The sequence below is a fragment of the Macaca mulatta genome, chromosome 12 (assembly GCF_049350105.2).
Source record: "Macaca mulatta isolate MMU2019108-1 chromosome 12, T2T-MMU8v2.0, whole genome shotgun sequence".
NCBI lineage: Eukaryota > Metazoa > Chordata > Mammalia > Primates > Cercopithecidae > Macaca > Macaca mulatta.
In genome coordinates this window covers 124,411,185-124,428,910 of record NC_133417.1, presented here as the reverse complement: position 1 = coordinate 124,428,910, position 17,726 = coordinate 124,411,185, and the positions used below count along the sequence as shown (strand labels likewise).

General features: G+C 51.6%; 2 protein-coding genes across 20 annotated transcripts; both read left to right on the top strand.

The window, feature by feature from the left end:
* The first annotated feature begins 60 nt into the window (after positions 1–60).
* CNPPD1 (cyclin Pas1/PHO80 domain containing 1) lies at positions 61–6,290 on the top strand. Of its 4 annotated transcripts, XM_077956428.1 has the most exons (10): positions 61–106; positions 853–1,136; positions 1,380–1,467; positions 1,897–2,005; positions 2,553–2,634; positions 3,106–3,226; positions 3,308–3,436; positions 3,995–4,056; positions 4,722–4,839; positions 5,061–6,290. In XM_077956428.1, the coding sequence occupies exons 3-10, from the start codon at positions 1,399–1,401 to the stop codon at positions 5,601–5,603; spliced, it is 1,233 nt and encodes a 410-aa protein (XP_077812554.1). In that variant the 5' UTR covers positions 61–106; positions 853–1,136; positions 1,380–1,398; the 3' UTR covers positions 5,604–6,290.
* A 1,542-nt stretch (positions 6,291–7,832) lies between these two features.
* Positions 7,833–17,294, top strand: SLC23A3 (solute carrier family 23 member 3). 16 transcript variants are annotated; one of them, XM_015111111.3, is made up of 12 exons: positions 7,833–8,458; positions 8,563–8,664; positions 8,780–8,877; positions 9,086–9,159; positions 9,354–9,535; positions 9,869–9,992; positions 10,143–10,257; positions 12,774–13,027; positions 14,149–14,254; positions 15,216–15,383; positions 16,365–16,460; positions 16,555–17,294. In XM_015111111.3, exons 2-12 carry the CDS (start codon positions 8,654–8,656, stop codon positions 16,848–16,850), a joined length of 1,524 nt encoding a protein of 507 aa, XP_014966597.2. In that variant the 5' UTR covers positions 7,833–8,458; positions 8,563–8,653; the 3' UTR covers positions 16,851–17,294. The 16 variants fall into 16 exon arrangements, with proteins under 16 accessions (XP_014966597.2, XP_077813758.1, XP_077813760.1 ...); XM_015111110.3 differs by having other exon boundaries at positions 8,077–8,369; positions 8,600–8,664; XM_077957628.1 differs by having other exon boundaries at positions 8,077–8,369; positions 8,507–8,664; positions 8,780–8,901.
* Positions 17,295–17,726: the final 432 nt, after the last annotated feature.

Sequence of the window (17,726 nt, the reverse complement as noted above, 5' to 3'; positions counted from 1 at the left end):
AGCCCGTCACGTGACGCGGCCTAACCGCCCGGATAGGGCGGCCCGCGCGTGCGCGCTGGCAGCTGCCGCTGACTCGTCGGCGGCCGCTGACCCTTCGCATGCACAGGTTCGTTTTCTGGTTGCCGAAGTCACTCGGGGTCCAAGTCCGGTTCCCGGTCTGGGCAGTCGAGCCGTTTTCTTATCCCACAGTGGGCAGGGTGGCTAGGGAGTGTGGTGCTGCCCCGGTATCCACGGTGTGGAGCAGGAAGTGGGCTTCCAGACTCCCAGTATCCCCAGTAGGATCTGCTTCTGCTCGGGAAGGGCGGTGGCCGTCCCATTACTCAACCCTCATCGCACTGGCCCTCCCAGTTCCCTCCCCTCAGTGGGCAAACAAACACACCAGCGCGTGACTCGACAGACTCGAAAACAGCTTCATCTACTCAGAAAAGTTGTTGATTTCCTATCTCCTTAAACGTTCCCACTTCCACATACCGGAGCTCCTTCCCACCTCGGCCTACTCAATCATGAGATCGGAGGCGGGAGATGGGTTTAAAAACAAAACCTTGGGTGGGTGCAGTTTACTTTTGGGTGGACGTGTTGACACGTTTTTGAGGCCTTACATTCGCTTAATATCACAATTTCCGCAGTAGCCTTAAGTTTAAAAGTTCAAATTACACTATAAAAAAAACAAAAAACCCTGAGTTTCTCTTCCTTTTCATAGTTCACCCACTGCTAAATGTCGTGTATCCTTTCAGACGCTTTTCATATGCATTGCTGAGTGTGTATAATCTCTCCTTCTAAAAAGCAACTAGGAACAGCTTCCTGTTGTGGGTTTCGTTTTATTCACATTAACTTCTCCATTGCTACGGAAAGGTCCTACTGGCTTGTTCATCCTCAGTGCGGCGTGCTCCCCTAGGAAGTGTCCCCATTTCTCAGGGGCGCCTGGGGCTCAGCTCTGGGACTTGGTCACGTTCGGTGAGACCAGGAGTTCGAGTCCGGCTCCTGTCCGCGGGTCGGCGCGGGAGGCTGGGCTAGACTGGAGGCAGGAAGTGCCAGGCGCTGACTTGCGGGCGGCACCCCAGCGGCTTGTAGACGCCGGGCGGACGCGGCACAGGCGGAGTACGCGCCTCGCAGCCGGGTCTCTTTTGCTCCGCGAGGTGAGCGCAGCCCGGCTGCTCGACGCCTCGCTTCCCTGGCCTAGGGCCTCGCGCCGCGCCAAGCCCGGGGCGGAACAGGAAGAGGCGCCCGCCAGCCCGGGCCCCGCCTTCCGCTGTCCGGGGAGGGAGCTGCGAGGGCGAGGGCGGCGGCCAGCCCCGGGAGGCAGGCGGGCAGGTGGACAGGCGGGCAAAGACAGCTCCGCGAGCCCCCTACAACTCGTTTCCTTCCGTTCACCTTCGCAGGGCGGCGACTGGCGGTGCGATGGACCTGACCGGGCTCCTGCTGGACGAAGAAGGCACCTTCTCCCTCGCCGGCTTCCAGGACTTCACGGTGAGTGGGCGGCCCGCCCCTTCCCCAGCCTCTCGGCGCGCCCCTCCGGGCCCGAGCGGCGCCGCGAGCTCTCCTGACTGCTGTGCCGGGATTGGGCGGCAGCTGCTCGAGCAGTGCCTCCTCGAGGCCGCGGCCGCTTGGGCCCGGAGGGAGAGTCGCGGAGTATGGGAATGGGGGTAGGGGTGGCCACACAAGGGCCCTTCTCGGAGAACTTCTCCCAGGGAGCCCTCGATGGGGGTGAGGGTATTCCTCCCTCTGTGGACCAGGCTGCCATTGGCAAACGATTGACAGAACGCCGGTCTGGGTAAGGCACGGGCCCCCTGGCAAGCGAGGCCGGACTGTCCCCCGCACCGCCTTCCAGCCCAGAGCCAGGAGCTGCATCATACCTTTCCCTGCCCTTCACCCTCCGCTGCCCCTGCCCTGTTTCAGTTCCTCCCAGGACACCAGAAGCTGAGTGCCCGGATCCGAAGGAGGCTCTACTATGGCTGGGACTGGGAAGCCGACTGTAGCCTGGAGGAGCTCTCCAGCCCGGTGGCAGGTTAGGCAGTGTTTTGTGACTGGACAAGTGAGAAGCATGAAAATGGGGTTGTCATCAGCCACTAAAATGACTCGAGGTTTGCCCCGTGGCTGCACTGTCTCTTCATTGCTAGCTTGTTGGTACTTGGTTCAAGAGGGCAGTTTGCATTTCTCATTCTTATTAGCCCAAATGAATAAAAAACATTGCTGCCACATATGTCTATATAAATCACTCTTGATTTATGTATTGAAAACTTAATTTTCCAAGGATATCCATCATACGTTTCCCAAATAAACAAGGCATGTTCACAGATGAACAGCAGCGGTAGACAAATCTGGATAGTTTCACGTGACAGAGCAATATGCTTTCCTGTTAGAATGAGCTGAAATTCAAACTTGGAATGGGCTTTTTGTCTCAGTGTGGGAGAATTTGATCTCTATTTTGTTACTATGGTCCTGTCCCCAAGGCCTCAGAAAATACAGATCTGGCTCTTCTGCTAGCAGTGGGGACTGGTGTGTTGTGGATGGGTGCTTGTTTGCTCACTCGGCCTTCCTTCTGTCCCTTGCAGACATTGCTGTGGAACTGCTCCAGAAGGCAGCCCCCAGCCCTATTCGCCGACTCCAGAAGAAATACGTAGCTCATGTGTCCCGGTGAGCCTGGAATTGAGGATAGGATGAGAGTGTTTGGGCCATAGAGAAAGGGGAATCGTTTTTTCTTTCTTTTCTTTTCTCTCTTTTTGAGATAGTCTCGCTTTGTCACCCAGGCTGGAGTGCAGCGGCACAACCTCGGCTCACCGCAACCTCCACCTCCTGGGTTCCAGTGATTCTTGTGCCACAACCTCCCCAGTAGCTGGGACTACAGGCACATGCCACCGCCCTTGGCTAATTTTTGTATTTTTAGTAGAGATGGGGTTTCACCATGTTGGCCAGGCTGGTGTCGAACTCCTAGCCTCAAATGATCCACCCACCTTGGTTTTCCAAATTGCTGGGATTATAGGCATGAGCCACCGTGCCCAGCCAAGAGTAGTTTTTTTTCCCCAAAGATAACAGGAGCAAGCATCATAAGACTTGCAAGAGCTGAAGGACCCTTGGGTTTAATTAGTGATCCTTTCTACCACCCAGGGAGGCATGCATCTCCCCATGTGCTATGATGCTGGCTCTGGTGTACATTGAACGGCTCCGCCACCGAAACCCAGACTACCTGCAGCACGTGTCATCCTCTGACTTGTTCCTGATCTCCATGGTGAGATACCCCCTCCCCGTCTCTCTAGAGAGCCAGGAGCCTGCTGTGAATTCTGCTCCACCACTTCTGGTTCTTCTGCAGATGGTGGCCAGTAAGTACCTCTATGATGAAGGGGAGGAGGAGGAGGTCTTCAATGATGAATGGGGAGCTGCTGGGGGTGTGGCCGTGCCCACTCTCAATGCCTTGGAGAGGGGCTTCCTGAGTGCCATGGTGAGTAGCTCTTCTCTCTCTTGCTCAGTTTCCCTGGCCCGTCTTTAATCATCCTTTAGTCCTTTGTTCTCTCTCAGTCTTCTGTTGGTTTGTCATTTCTCTTTCTGTCCTCTTGTGCTTTTGTGTTATCTTATCTCTTCAGTACTAACCACAGGTTTTGGAGATGTCCTAGAGCAGTGAGACCAGGAGCGGAACATTTCCTCACCTCTATTCCTCCAGGGCCCCACAGGGTACACTCTGAGTCAGAGTTTATCCTATTGGGTTCTGAGTATTTGTGTCCATACTTTCTCTCCCCCTAGATGTTTAGCTCCTTGTGGGCACGGACCATTCTCAGGGTCATTTTCTCCCCTCTTCCTTAGTGGAGGGTATAATGTGAAACCAGGCAGGTGGTGATTCAATGAATTAATGTATAAAAGCTTTTGAGACAGTATCTGGCACATGGTAAGTGCCAAATATGCATTAGCCATAGTGGCGGTTGTAGTTCTTGCTATGGCTCTTATTATTAAATGACTGTGGTTCATCCAAGTCTGGTTTGATGTCCTCTCTCCTTACTCACAGGATTGGCATCTCTACACTGACCCTCGGGAGATTTTTGAGGTGCTGAGCTGGTTGGAGAGCTGGTAGGTTCTCAGAGTTGGGAAGAAGGGCTCGAGGGATTTGGGGACTGAGGCCTCAGCCATAGGAGCTAGAGATGAGAGTCTCTGTAACTGGGGGAGGGAGGAGACAAGAAAGAAAATTGCCAAGATAGTGGTTCTCAGACCTGTCTGTCCTCTTCTTCATCACCTTGGGGAAGGTGAGAAGCAGCTTATTTAAAATACATGTCTTGGGTGGGTATCGTAGTTAGGTCTGTAATCCTAGCACTCTGGGAGGGCGAGGCAGGAGGATTGCTTGAGTCCAGGAGTTCAAGACCAGGCTGGGCAATATAGCAAGACGCCTGACCCTACCAGAAAAAAATATTAGCCAGTTGTAGTGGTGTACACCCATAATCCCAGCTACTCAGGAGGCTGAGATGAGAGGATCACTTGAGTCCAGGACGTCAAGTCTGCAGTGAGCTATGATTGCACTACTGCACTCCAGCCTGGAAGACAGCAAGATCCTGTCTTAACAAAGTAAATAAATAAGATATAGGTCTTGGTCTCACCCTTAGTTTCTGATCAGCAGATAGCCTAGGAATCTGGATTTAACAAGCTTCCCAGTGTTTCCTGGTGAGTCCTGAGTGGTATGAGGATGCCACTAGGCTGGCTGTAGGACAGTTGCATACTCTGTCATTCTCCACTTCCCCCAGTGTGGCTGAGCAGCAGGGACAGCGGCGGGGCTGGTATACCTACACAGACCTGTGTGTGCTGCTGGAGCAGCCAACCTGGCAGTTGGCCCTGGCCTCCCTCTGCCAGCGGCTGGTAAAGGTGAGGAGAGGCTCGGAAGGATAGGGAGCTTGAGCAAGCCGGTGTGTAGGGTGGGATGGTGTGAAGTGATTGCTGAAAGGCCCAGGATATGGGGTTGGGAATAGATGGGCAGAGTGGGGTATAAATGGCTATAGAGACCTCCAGCTGGAACACAAGTTTCTAGAGACAAGGGGTGAATGTGTTAAAGACAGAATCCTTCTTTTTTGCCTCCTCTCCTGCAGCTGTCCTGCCTGTTAGCTGTGGCATATGTGAGCAGTGTGGCCCTGGCTGTGGCATCGGTGGCCGTAATACATCAGTCTTTGGGGCTGTCCTGCACCCCTGCACCTGGGCCGCCTGACCTTGGACTGACCTCCCATTGCCTCCTGGAGCCCTGCATACCTTCTGTGCCACAATGCCTGCCGTCTCCCGCTAATGTCTCCAGCTGCCTGAAAGGCAGCACAGGGCTGCGGTCACTCTGGGGCAGTCTTCTGGCCTCACTGACTCCTCCACCTTTGCCTCCCCCAGACCCCCCTGCCCCTCCCACTCTTCTTCATAATTGCCACCTTTGCCAGAAGCTCCAGAGAGACTCCCTAACCTGCCATGCCTGCCACCACCCCAACCATACAGTCCCCACTGTGCTGTCCAGCCCCTGGTACCATACCTATGGCCTGGCTCCCCACTGGCCTTGGAGCCCGGTGCCCCCGTCACTTCCTCAGCCTCAGCAATGTTCCCTTTTCAGTGTCATGGAGCTGGCTCGCCTCAAGTCTTTCATTTTCCCAGGCTAGGCAGGGCTGCGAGGAATGCATTAAGAGGGTTTGGGAGTTTCCGAGAACCTGGAGGAGCAAAGCTTGATTTAGAACCTGTCTGCCTCTCTGGGTCCTTGGCAGGTCCCCTGTCCTCCTGGGTGGGAGCTTACGGGGTGGTGGGGCAGAAGGACTGAAGGTCACTCCTAGATCTCAGTGGCTGGCTGCTTGGCCAGGACAGTGATGGCGCCAGGGAGAACTTCTGCTTGGTGACCAGGGACATGTCCCAGATGGACACAGGAGAAGCCCCTCTCTGCCTACCTGGGATTTTCTGGGCTTTTACTTTTGAGTTCTCTAGGATGGAAGGGTATATGTGGGAGATAAGGGAAGTGGGGTGAGAGGAGAAAGGATATGTTGGCATGGGCCCGTGTGATGTCCCTGAAGCAGAAGAGCCAGGGACTGATGGGGTCAGGTGGGAGCTGCTGGGTGAGGCAGGGAACCTTTTCACTCCCATTCCTTAGCTTTAGTCTAATGGAGCCAAGGACTGCTGGGACCTTCAACCCTGACCTTTTGTCATCCAGTCTTCTCTTAGTGTCCTGCTCCTAGGTTCCCTTCTCTTCTGGTTCCTCTCCCGGGTGTTCTCTTCCCAGGCCTCTCTGGCCACTGCTTTGTATCAGGGTTTTTCACGCTTTTGTAGAACTGAGGTTTCAATAAACAGTTTCAGTTGCATGGCCTGGACTTTTCCTTCTGCGGCAGCCCTTGAAGATCTTTCCTCCCTGTGTCTGCCATCCAAGCCTCCCTGCTTCCTGATCCTGTCATCTCACAAACTCTTTTCTCAGCCTCATCTTAGGACTTTCCTATCGTTTGATAGGCATAGCCTCCCATTTCCAACTTTGTTCCTGCTCCTAGGACCCTGGGCCCTTAGTACTGCTCAACTTGGGGTGCCATGGGACACACAGGGTGACTGTCCTGTGCCTGAGTTGGCCGTCTGTCACTTTTTCTGGGTGAGCACTCTCCTTGTGGATCCCGAAGCACATCTCGTGGAGAGTGGCCAGGCCTTGTATCCAGCAGAGCCTTGTGAGCTCCTGAAGGCAAGCCACCAGGACACTTCTCTCTCCTGACCTCCTAACTGGTCTGACACATGGTGATGGTCACATGGTGCTTAACAATTCCAAGAACTTGAAGAACTCCAAGGCTGGGTCGTCACTGGAAGAAGGAAAACAATCTGGGCAGCTTGGCTGAGGGTATTTGGGACTGCTGAGGATCCTTCTTGGAGGAGGTGGTTCTGCCCCCTCGGGAGCATTTTGGAAATTTATGGGCCATTTTTTCATTGTCAAAAGGATTCGAGGGAATGCTACTGGCATTTCATCAACCTGGGCGGGACGCTAGACATCCTGAAATGCTCGCTAGACATCCTGAAATGCTCGGACCTCCCTTGCTGTGAAGAATTCCCAAGACAACTTTTGAATGACTAGCTTTATGTATATGAAAACCCTATTTATCTGAGCCTAGAACGATCTTTGCACATGTAAACGTGAAATAGTGTTTGTAGCATTCTGAAAACACTCAGTTTGCTAGGAATTCATTCCCTTGTAAATTAAAATGACTTTGTTTTGCTTGGCACCTTTTAACCAAGAGTTTGTTTGCATTTTGGAAAATCGGGTTACAACATCAGAGTCACCAATAAAGCACCAATATCAGCTGGCATTGCAGCTGTTGCAACCACAGCGATTCTCATAGGGTGTGGGATTGGACTACTTCATTGTACTTTATTGTCTTCTGGTTTAGTTGTGCTTAAGCCTTCACATAATGAAATACATGTTACTATAAATTTTATTCTTTACAGTGAGCACGTTTCAGGTAGTTGTGGTTGTCACGTGATGTAGGATATATTATCCCCAAGTTTCTTGTTTTCTTTTTTTATTGACACAGTCTCCTTCTGTCACCCAGGCTGGAGTGCAGTGGTGTGGTCTCAGCTCACTGCGACCTCTGCCTTCTGGGTTCAAGCAATTCTCGTGCCTCAGCCTCCCGAGTAGGTGGGATTACAGGCATGTGCCACCACATCCAGCTAAGTTTTGTATTTTTAGTAGAGATGGTTTTACCATGTTGCCAGGCTGGTCTTGAACTCCTGACCTCAAGTGATACACACAGTGTGGCCTCCCAAAGTGTTAGGATTACAGGCATGAGCCACCACACTCACCCCACAAGTTTCATTTTGAAGTAGTCCAGGGGCCTTGGTACTGCAAGGGGTGAGGACTGTGGATCAAATAGTGATGGTTTTAAATGGGAGGGAATAAAGTCTGCAAAATTTCCCCAGATTATTTTGAAGAGCTCCTCTCCTCCCCACCCCTCCTATCCTACTTTCTACAGCCTGGTCTAGGGACAGGAAATCTGGAAGAAGATTCTTGGAGGAGGGCCCCAGAACTCAGCTTCCCAGTTAATGGCTGATGGAATTTGCACAACAGCTGGGCAAAGGTGAAAAGGCGGTGCCCTGCCCCAAATTCCTTATAACTTTGCTCCGCTTCATTGACACTCCCACCCTCTCCCCACCTTTTCCCCACCCCAGGCTTCACCCAAACTCTGACCTCTTACTTTCTACTTAACTCTGGTCCCGGGCAGCCAAGACAAAGCGAAAGGCAGGGCAGCATGAGCCGATCACCCCTCAATCCTAACCAACTCCAATCAGTGGGCTCCCAGGATGCCCTGGCTCCCCTGCCTCCACCTGTTCCCCAGAATCCCTCCACCCACTCTTGGGACCCTCTGTGTGGATCTCTGCCCTGGGGCCTCAGCTGTCTTCTAGCTCTGCAGGTAGGAGGCAGAGGTGCAGGAGTTGGTGCTGCCTGATGGTGTGTGTGGGGAAGTAGGTGTAGATGTGAAAGCCTCTGGAAGTATTGCAGGTATTTCCACTTCTCTGAAGACTGCCCTCCCCATTCCTCCACCTGCAGCATGTCTTGGTCATGGCTTCTCTGCTCTGTGTCTCCCACCTGCTCCTGCTTTGCAGTCTCTCCCCAGGAGGACTCTCTTACTCCCCTTCTCAGCTCCTGGCCTCCAGCTTCTTTTCATGTGGTGTGTCTACCATCCTGCAAACTTGGATGGGCAGCAGGTGAGAGGAACCTCCCTGGAGAGAGGGGGCAGAGTCCTGAAGGGTGGGAGAGGTTTGGGGGAGCCTTGTTGGCTGCCACATATTTCCAGACCTGCTGGGGCTGCTGTTCCTACAGGCTGCCTCTTGTCCAGGCTCCATCCTTAGAGTTCCTTATCTCTGCTCTGGTGCTGACCAGCCAGAAGCTACCTCTGGCCATCCAGACACCTGGAAACTGTGAGCACAGAACAAGGGCAAGGGGTAAGGGTGGGGCTGGGTTATCATCTGAGCATGCAGGTGTAGGTGGGTGCAGGATTGAGATTGGGCAGTGGTAAGACTGTGAGGCACTGTAGGGGGCTTGGACCTGTGCCAGGAGTGTTACTGTAGAGCAATGGGTCTCCATCCCATTCATCTTTCTTTTCTCCATGCCCCAAACTTTTCCTAGCCTCCCTCATGATGCACCTGTGTAGGGGACCTAGCTGCCATGGCCTGCAGCACTGGAACACTTCTCTCCAGGAGGTGGGTGTCTAGAGGTGAGAAGGGATAAGGGTGGTGCCAGGCTTCAGGGAGCTCTTATTTCCATTATGCAGAGACTGAGATGCTCCTGGAAAGGAGTTGGGGGAGGAACCCATATCTAGAATTAGGAAGACCAGGCTGAGGCCAGTTTGATTGAACAGAATATTTTCTCTCCAACCTCTCCTCTCTTCTACCAGGTGTCCGGGGCAGTGGTGGTATCTGGGCTGCTGCAGGGCACGATGGGGCTGTTGGGGAGTCCTGGCCGCGTGTTCCCCCACTGTGGGCCCCTGGTGCTGGCTCCCAGCCTGGTTGTGGCAGGGCTTTCTGCCCACAGGGAGGTAGCCCAGTTCTGCTCCGCTCACTGGGGGTTGGCCTTGCTGTACGTGAGTCCTGAGAGGCATGGGATGGTGCCCAGTGGGGGTGTATGGGAGGACTAGGGGAGGGCAGAGCTGCTGGTCCTACCAGATTCAGCAGCGACTGGAATAGGGACATATTTTATATTTGGAATCCAAGACTTTCCCTTGATTCATCTGGTCTCCTTGACTTTCACACTGTTTTCTGCTGTCCCCTAAGGTGACTTCCTATTCCTTCCATGGGAGTTTCCTTCTCTGGGACCACCCCCCGCTTTTATGGTATTCTGCCTACCCCCACCTCATTTCCCATGCCTCAGGATACCCAATGCCTCTTGCTCCTAAAACCTTCTCTCTCTTAGGGTTATCCTGCTCATGGTGGTCTGTTCTCAGCACCTGGGCTCCAGCCAGTTTCATGTGTGCCCCTGGAGGCGAGCTTCAGCTTCATCAACTCACACTCCTCTCCCTGCCTTCCGGCTCCTCTCGGTATGTGTGGGTCTGGGCAGGGCAGTAGAGGTCAGAAGGGCTGGCCTGGAGTGCTCACTCCATCCCCTACCTTTTGGCTTCTGTCTAACCCTCCAAGGGTGGCTCAGAAGGTTCTGGGGGAGGAGTTCTTTCCTCAGTCTTGCTGCTCAGGTGCTGATCCCCGTGGCCTGTGTGTGGATCGTTTCTGCCTTTTTGGGGTTCAGTGTTATCCCCCAGGAACTGTCTGCCCCCACCAAGGCACCGTGGATTTGGCTGCCTCACCCAGGTAGGTTTTCTCCTAGTCCTCCATTCTCTTGTTCAAATAAAGGTATCTATTTATTTGAATTCAAATAACTTAATGGATTTTATTTCTGAGTTAAATGCTGTGTTTTTTCAAAACATACAGGAGAGAGAAATTACCAGTCTGAGAGACAGACAATGCTAGCCCCTCACTGCAGGTGTTTTGTTGTTGTTGTTATTGTTTGTTTGAGACAGGGTCTCACTCTGTCACACAGGCTGGAGTGCATGGCGTGATCATGGCTCACTGCAGCCTCAACCTCCCAGGCTCAGGTGATCCTCCCACATAAGCCTCCAGAGTAGCTGGGACTACAGGTGTGTGTCACCATGCCGACTTTTGTTTGTTTTTTGTAGAGACAGGGTTTCAACATGTTACCCAGGCTGGTCTCAGACTCCTGGGCTCAAGTGATCTGCTTGATTAAGTGCTGGGATTACAGGCATGAGCCACTGTGCCCCATCCCACTGCAGGTGTTTTTTTTTGGGTCAGTGTTAGGAGACAGACATCTATTGTTTCTGTAACCCCCGATATTCACTACCAATACTCCTTACCCAATGAACACATTTATGTTACCAGCCCCTATGGGCATTTGACTTGGCAACCTATGCATAAAGATTGCTTTTGAGGCATTGTATGTGAAATTTGCTCATTCTTCTATTTATTTATTTATTTATTTATTTATTTATTTATTTATTTAGACAGGGTCTTGCTGTGTCACCCAGGCTGAGAGCATTGATGCAAACATGGCTCACTGCAGCCTCAACCTCCTTGGCTCAGGTTATCCTTGTGCCTCAGCCCCACAGGTAGCTGGGATTACAGATGTGCGCCACTATACCCGGGTAGTTTTTGTGTTGTTTTGTAGAGATGGGATTTCACCATGTTGTCCAGGCTGGTTTTTCTTTAATTTAATAAGGATCTGTTGAGTGCTGATTATGTGCTAGGCACATGGTAGGGGACATAGTGATGACCATGACAGACACAGCACTTACCTTCAGGGAGCTTATAGTCTATTGGGGAACATAGATACTAAAGAGTCACCCAAAGAAACATAAAATTGCCACTGTGGGAACTGTAACCAAAGGGAGATACATTGTGTCCTAAGAGCTTATAATGAAGGCCAGGCACAGTGGCTCACACCTATAATCCCAGCATTTTGGGAGGCAGAAGCAGGAAGACTGCTTGAGGCAAGGATTTCGAGAGCAGCCTGGGTAACAAAGCAAGACTCCATCTCTACAAAACATAAAAAAATTATCTGGGCCTAGCGGCACATGCTTGTAGGCCTAGCTACTCAGGAGACTGAGGCAGGAGGATCCCTTGAGCTCAGGAGTTGGAGGCTGCAGTGTGCTATGATCGCACCACTGCATTCTAGCCCAGGCGACAGACTGAGACCTTGTTTATAAAAATAAAATAAAATAAAATGCCAGGCGCCATGGCTCACACCTGAAATTTCAGCACTGTGGGAAGCTGAGGTGGGAGGATTGCTTGAGCTCAGGAGTTAGAGACCAGCCTGGGCAACATAGTGAGACCTTGTCTCTATTAAAAGTAAAAAAAAAAATAGCCTGATACAGTGGCACGCACCTTTAGTCCCAGCTACTTGGGAGGCTGAGGTGGGAGGATCGCTTGAGCCCAGGAGATTGAGGCTGCAGTGAGCTATGATTGCACCACTGCACTTCAGCCTGGGGAACAGAGCAAGGACCTGTCTTAAAACAAACAAATAAACCAAAAAACTTATAATAGGGAATTTGAATTTATCCAGGAGGTCAGTAAAGATATTCTTTTTTTTTTTTTTTTTTTTTTTGAGATAGAGTTTCACTCTTGTCACCCAGGCTGGAGTGCAATGGTGTGATCTTGGCTCACCGCAACCTCCACTTTCCAGGTTCAAGTGATTCTCCTGCTTCTACTTCCCAAGTGGCTGGGATTACAGGCATGCACCACCATGCCCGGCTAATTTTGTATTTTTAGTAGAGATGGGGTTTCACCATGTTGGCCAGGCTGGTCACAAACTCCTGACTTCAGGTGATCCACCCGCCTCGGCCTCCCAAAGTGCTGGGGTTGCAGGCATAAGTCACCATGCTCGGCCTAAGTAAAGATATTCTTTAGGATGTGGCCACTGATTTGAGATGGAAGACATGAGTAGGAGCTAACTAGACAAAGGCAGGAGGGAAGAGCATTCTAGTTGCAGGATATGCATATGCAAAGGTCCTGTGGTGGCTGGGAGCACAGCATGTACAAAGGCCTACAACAAGGCCAGTGTGGTAGGAGTGAAGGAAGTGAGGCAGAGTGTGCTGGGAGATGAGGCTGCAGAGAGAGGGAAGGCCAGACCAAAGAGGACCTTGTAGACCATGGTAAAGGGATGGGTCTTTCTCCTTAGAGTTCAGTAGTTTTGTCCCAAGACATTATCTTCAAAGACATTGAGGCATCTAGGATTCTTGTGGCACAGGCTGTTGGAGGCAGGGGGTACTCCTGACTTGAGTCTGGCCCCAAAGTGGCTCCTTTTCCCTCCCCAGGTGAGTGGAATTGGCCTTTGCTGACGCCCAGAGCTCTGGCTGCAGGCATCTCCATGGCCTTGGCAGCCTCCACCAGTTCCCTGGGCTGCTATGCCCTGTGCGGCCGGCTGCTGCATTTGCCTCCCCCACCTCCACATGCCTGCAGTCGAGGGCTGAGCCTGGAGGGGCTGGGCAGTGTGCTGGCCGGACTGCTGGGAAGCCCCATGGGCACTGCATCCAGCTTCCCCAACGTGGGCAAAGTGGGTCTTATCCAGGTATGTGGACCTGGGATGGGGGTGGGGTGGGGTGGAGCTAGAGGGGAAGGAGAAGGAAGGAACTTACACCGATTGATTGCCAGGTGCGCCCAGCACCTCACATCAACTGTCTCACTTGGGGAGGTGCCTAAGATTAGACTTTGGGCTAAGAGAGTGGGGAAGTGAACGAATCACCATGGAACTCCTGTGCATGAGGCACAGTACCAAGGCTGGGGCAAAGAACCAGTCACATAAAGTTCTGCTCTCTTGGGGACTTCATAGAGGGAGACGCAGACAGTTGAAGGAAAAAAAGTATCTTTTTAAAAAAGTGGCCGGGCGCGGTGGCTCAAGCCTGTAATCCCAGCACTTTGGGAGGCCGAGACGGGTGGATCACAAGGTCAGGAGATCGAGACCATCCTGGCTAAAACGGTGAAACCCCGTCTCTACTAAAAAATACAAAAAACTAGCCGGGCGAGGTGGTGGGCGCCTGTAGTCCCAGCTACTTGGGAGGCTGAGGCAGGAGAATGGCGTGAACCCGGGAGGCGGAGCTTGCAGTGAGCTAAGATCTGGCCACTGCACTCCAGCCTGGGCAACAGAGTGAGACTCTGTCTCAAAAAAAAAAAAAAAAAAAAAAAAGTGGGCCAGGCATGGTGGCTCATGTTGTAATTCTAGCATGTGGGGAGGCTAAGGCAGGCGGATCACTTGAGGCTAGGAATTCAAGACCAGCCTGGCCAACATGGTAAAACCCTGTCTCTACTAAAAATAGCTGGGTGTGGTGGCGTGCACCTATAATCCCAGCTACTCGGGAGGCTGAGGCAGGAGAATCACTTGAGCATGGGAGGCAGAGGTTGCTGTGAGCCAAGACCACACCACTGTACTCCAGCCTGGGCAACAGAGCAAGACTCCATCTCAAAAAATAAAAAATTTTTTAAAAAGTGAAGAAAATTTCAGAAGGCGATAAGTGTTATATAAAAAAATCAGGATAGCGGGATGGAAAGGAGGCACATTTAGACTGGCCAGGGAGGCTTCTTGGAAGAGTAACATTTGAGCTGGGATCCAAATGATGAGAAGGAACCAGTAAGGCAAAGACCTGGGACAGTCCGAGGAAGTGGTTGTGTCTCCAGTGTCTTTTCTTCATGCAGGCTGGATCTCAGCAAGTGGCTCACTTAGTGGGGCTACTCTGCATGGGGCTTGGACTCTCCCCAAGGTTGGCTCAGCTCCTCACCACCATCCCGCTGCCTGTGGTTGGTGAGTGGATGTATCAACAGGGCTGGTATTGAACTGGTACTCCCCAGTATGGCCCGATCAGTTCTTTAGGATGGCACCTTTTCTTTCTTTCTTTTTTTTTTTTTTTGAGACGGGGTCTTGCTCTGTCGCCCAAGCTGGAGTGCAGTGGCGCGATCCTGGCTCACTGCAAGCTCCGCCTCCTGGGTTCACGCCATTCTCCTGCCCCAGCCTCCCGAGTAGCTGGGACTACAGGCGCCCGCCACTGCGCCCGGCTCATTTTTTTTGTATTTTTAGTAGAGACGGGGTTTCACCGTGGTCTCGATCTCCTGACCTTGTGATCCGCCCGCCTCGGCCTCCCAAAGTGCTGGGATTACAGGCGTGAGCCACCGCGCCCGGCCGGCACCTTTTCTTTCTAAATAGCTTTCCTGGATGAATGGATGGATGGATGGATGGATGAATGGATGGATATGAGCATGTGTCAGTCTCAATTTCTCAGCCTAACATCTTGGTCTCTTGATTGGGCTTCTGGGCTTCCTGAAGAATCAGACAACCTCAGACCGGGCATGGTGGCTCACACCTGTATCCCAGCACTTTGGGAGGCCCAGGCAGGCAGATCACTTGAGGTCAGGAGTTCGAGATCAGCCTGGTCAACATGACAAAACCCTGTCTCTAATAAAAATACAAAAATTAGCCAGGCATGCTGGCTCATGCCTGTAATCCCAGCTACTCAGGAGGCTGAGGCAGGAGAAATCGCTTGAATCCAGGAGTAGGAGGCGGAGGTTGCAGTGAGCCGAGATTGCACCATTGTACTCCAGCCTGGGTGACAGAGTGAGACTTGTTCTAAAAAAAAATAATAATAAAAAAAATCAGTCTCTTGGGTTTTATTTTTTCCCCATTACAACCTGCTTTCCCTGCAATACTCCACACTATGTGAGCCCCCTTGATTCCTCCTGACCCCCTTGATTTCTTCTGTATGAGACAGGTGGGGTGCTGGGGGTGACCCAGGCTGTGGTTTTGTCTGCTGGATTCTCCAGCTTCTACCTGGCTGACATAGACTCTGGGCGAAATATCTTCATTGTGGGCTTCTCTATCTTCATGGCCTTGCTGCTGCCAAGATGGTTTCGGGAAGCCCCAGTCCTATTCAGCACAGGTAGGTGGAAGGGAAGGGGAGTTGCTCAGTAGCAGGAAAGCAAGGAGTTGAGGCTCAGGCTCCCCCGGCTCCTGGCCCCACAGCCTTCTCTGGGCTTTGGTGTAAATACTTCATTCATTTGTTTAATGGATATTTATTGAGCACTATGCTAGCCATTTGGGATACAAAGGTGCCTCCCTTTATTACAGCGTAGTAAAAGAGATGAGATGTGTAGGAAAATAACAAGAAAGGTTCAGATAAAGAGCTATGGTGCTCAGTGGCAAGAGAGATAGCTTCTGTTTGAGGTGATCCAGTAAGAGAGCTGGTCTTGAAGGATGGTAAGTTTTAAACATCTTTGGTGAGAAGGTCATTCCTCATGAAGGAACCATCATTTATACAAAGACACAGAAGTGGGAAGTCTTAGGATATGTCCTGAGAGCAGTAAATTGCTTAATTTGTCCCACCCAGTTCTCAACTGGGTGATTTTGCCCCCATGGGGACATTTGGCAATGTCTGGAGACATTTTTGGCTGTTACACATGGAGGAAGAGGGAGTTGTTACTAGGGTTTAGTGCATAGAAAGATGCTGCTAAACATCCTACACTGTACAGGACATCCCCCCTGTACCACCACCCCCAACCAAGAATTATCTGGTCTAAGATGTCAGTAGGACTGAGGTTGAAAAACCCAGGATAGAGCATAGAGGGTAAAAACTGGGAGATGAGGTTGGGCTTAAATACTAAGCTTTCTAGAGAAAGGGAACCTGGAATAGTCAAAGCATATATGGAGGGTGTGTGGATGATCAGAACATAGGGTGTTGAGCAGGAATCCTGTGAGAAAGGCCTGGATTTGGAAAGTGGTTAGACAGGTGAGAGGGATGAAATGACAATTCAGAAAGATCTGTCCTTAGTCCAAGACTTAGGTTTAGGTCTGGGAGGGCAAGACTCCTGGGCTTGGATATAGGATCAGAGTTCCCTTCCTGCCTGGCCCCAACCTTTCATAGGCTGGAGCCCCTTGGATGTATTACTGCACTCACTGCTGACACAGCCCATCTTCCTGGCGGGACTCTCAGGCTTCCTACTAGAGAACACGATTCCTGGTAAGTTGAGGCCAGGCCCCAGCAGACTGGGGAGTGGCCAGGAAGCCATCCCTCCCTGGGATGGGCAATGGCCTGACAAACCTCTCTTTTGCAGGCACACAGCTTGAGCGAGGCCTAGGTCAAGGGCTACCATCTGTTTTCACTGCGCAAGAGGCTCGAATGCCTCAGAAGCCCAGGGAGAAGGCTGCTCAAGTGTACAGACTTCCTTTCCCCATCCAAAACCTGTGTCCCTGCATCCCCCAGCCTCTCCGCTGCCTCTGCCCACTGCCTGAAGACCCTGGGGATGAGGAAGGAGGCTCCTCTGAGCCAGAAGAGATGGCAGACTTGCTTCCTGGCTCAGGGGAGCCATGCCCTGAATCTAGCAGAGAAGGGTTTAGGTCCCAGAAATGACCGGTATGCCTACTTCTGCTCTGGTTAATTTAGCACTAACTCTCATCTGCTGGAGAATCAGCTCCCAAACCGTTCTTTCTCGTAGGCAGAGGGTATGTGTGTGTATATTACATGGGCCCGCCTAGAGGTTCCATTTCCCAGTAGGTTGGGTTGCCTTTCCTTGTCTTAATTAGGCCTAACTATTCCAGAGCAGAGGCCATGATTTAGCGGACCATGAATGAATGAGATTTTGCCTGTGTACTATCAACGCCACTTGAACCCCAGCATTCACTTTAATACTTATTGAGCATCTCCCATGTGCAAGGTCCTGGAACTACAGGGTTAAGACAGGGTCCATGCCCTCTCAAGGCGTTTACGGTTTAAAAAGACCTTTGTAATTACTAACGAAAATGCAAAGCAGAAAGCAGTCTGTAATAAAGATTAAAATAATGCTGTGGGAGCAAAGAGGAAGGGATAATGAATTCTGATTGGGGACAGTGGGAAAGGCTTTATGCAAGAAGCAATGAGGATGGCGTTGACAAATGAGGAGGATTTTTGGTTTTTCAGGTTCGAGGTCCAGCTTGAGCAAAGCCATGAGTTGTACAAAGTCCAAGATAGCTGAGAGGTTTCAAATTTCTCAGTAGTGAGGAGCATAAGTACGGGGATGATGGAGAAATGAGGCAGGAGAGGTAAAGGATGAGATCAGATTATGGGACTTATGCCTGGGAGACTCCTTCCTTCAACAACTCTAGTGCTGGTGGAGGACCTGAGAGAACTTACCTACGGAACTTCCATGCCTTATTTTGTTAAAAAGAGACTGGACAGGTAGGGGAGGGAAGAGAAGTGACTCAAGTTTGACAAATCCAAACCCGGGCTCCCCTTTCCTACGCCTGGCCC

Bases quoted from the DNA above. Each gene is read 5' to 3' on its own strand.
- SLC23A3 (XM_077957635.1), top strand. From the start codon at position 8,208: ATGAGCCGATCACCCCTCAATCCTAACCAACTCCAATCAGTGGGCTCC. The intron at 8,665-8,779 runs GTGAGAGGAACC...CTGTTCCTACAG, and splicing joins CAAACTTGGATGGGCAGCAG to GCTGCCTCTTGTCCAGGCTC. The intron at 9,160-9,353 runs GTGGGTGTCTAG...CTCTTCTACCAG, and splicing joins GGAACACTTCTCTCCAGGAG to GTGTCCGGGGCAGTGGTGGT.
- CNPPD1 (XM_015111028.3), top strand. The intron at 2,635-3,105 runs GTGAGCCTGGAA...TCTACCACCCAG, and splicing joins TACGTAGCTCATGTGTCCCG to GGAGGCATGCATCTCCCCAT. The intron at 4,840-5,060 runs GTGAGGAGAGGC...CCTCTCCTGCAG, and splicing joins TCTGCCAGCGGCTGGTAAAG to CTGTCCTGCCTGTTAGCTGT.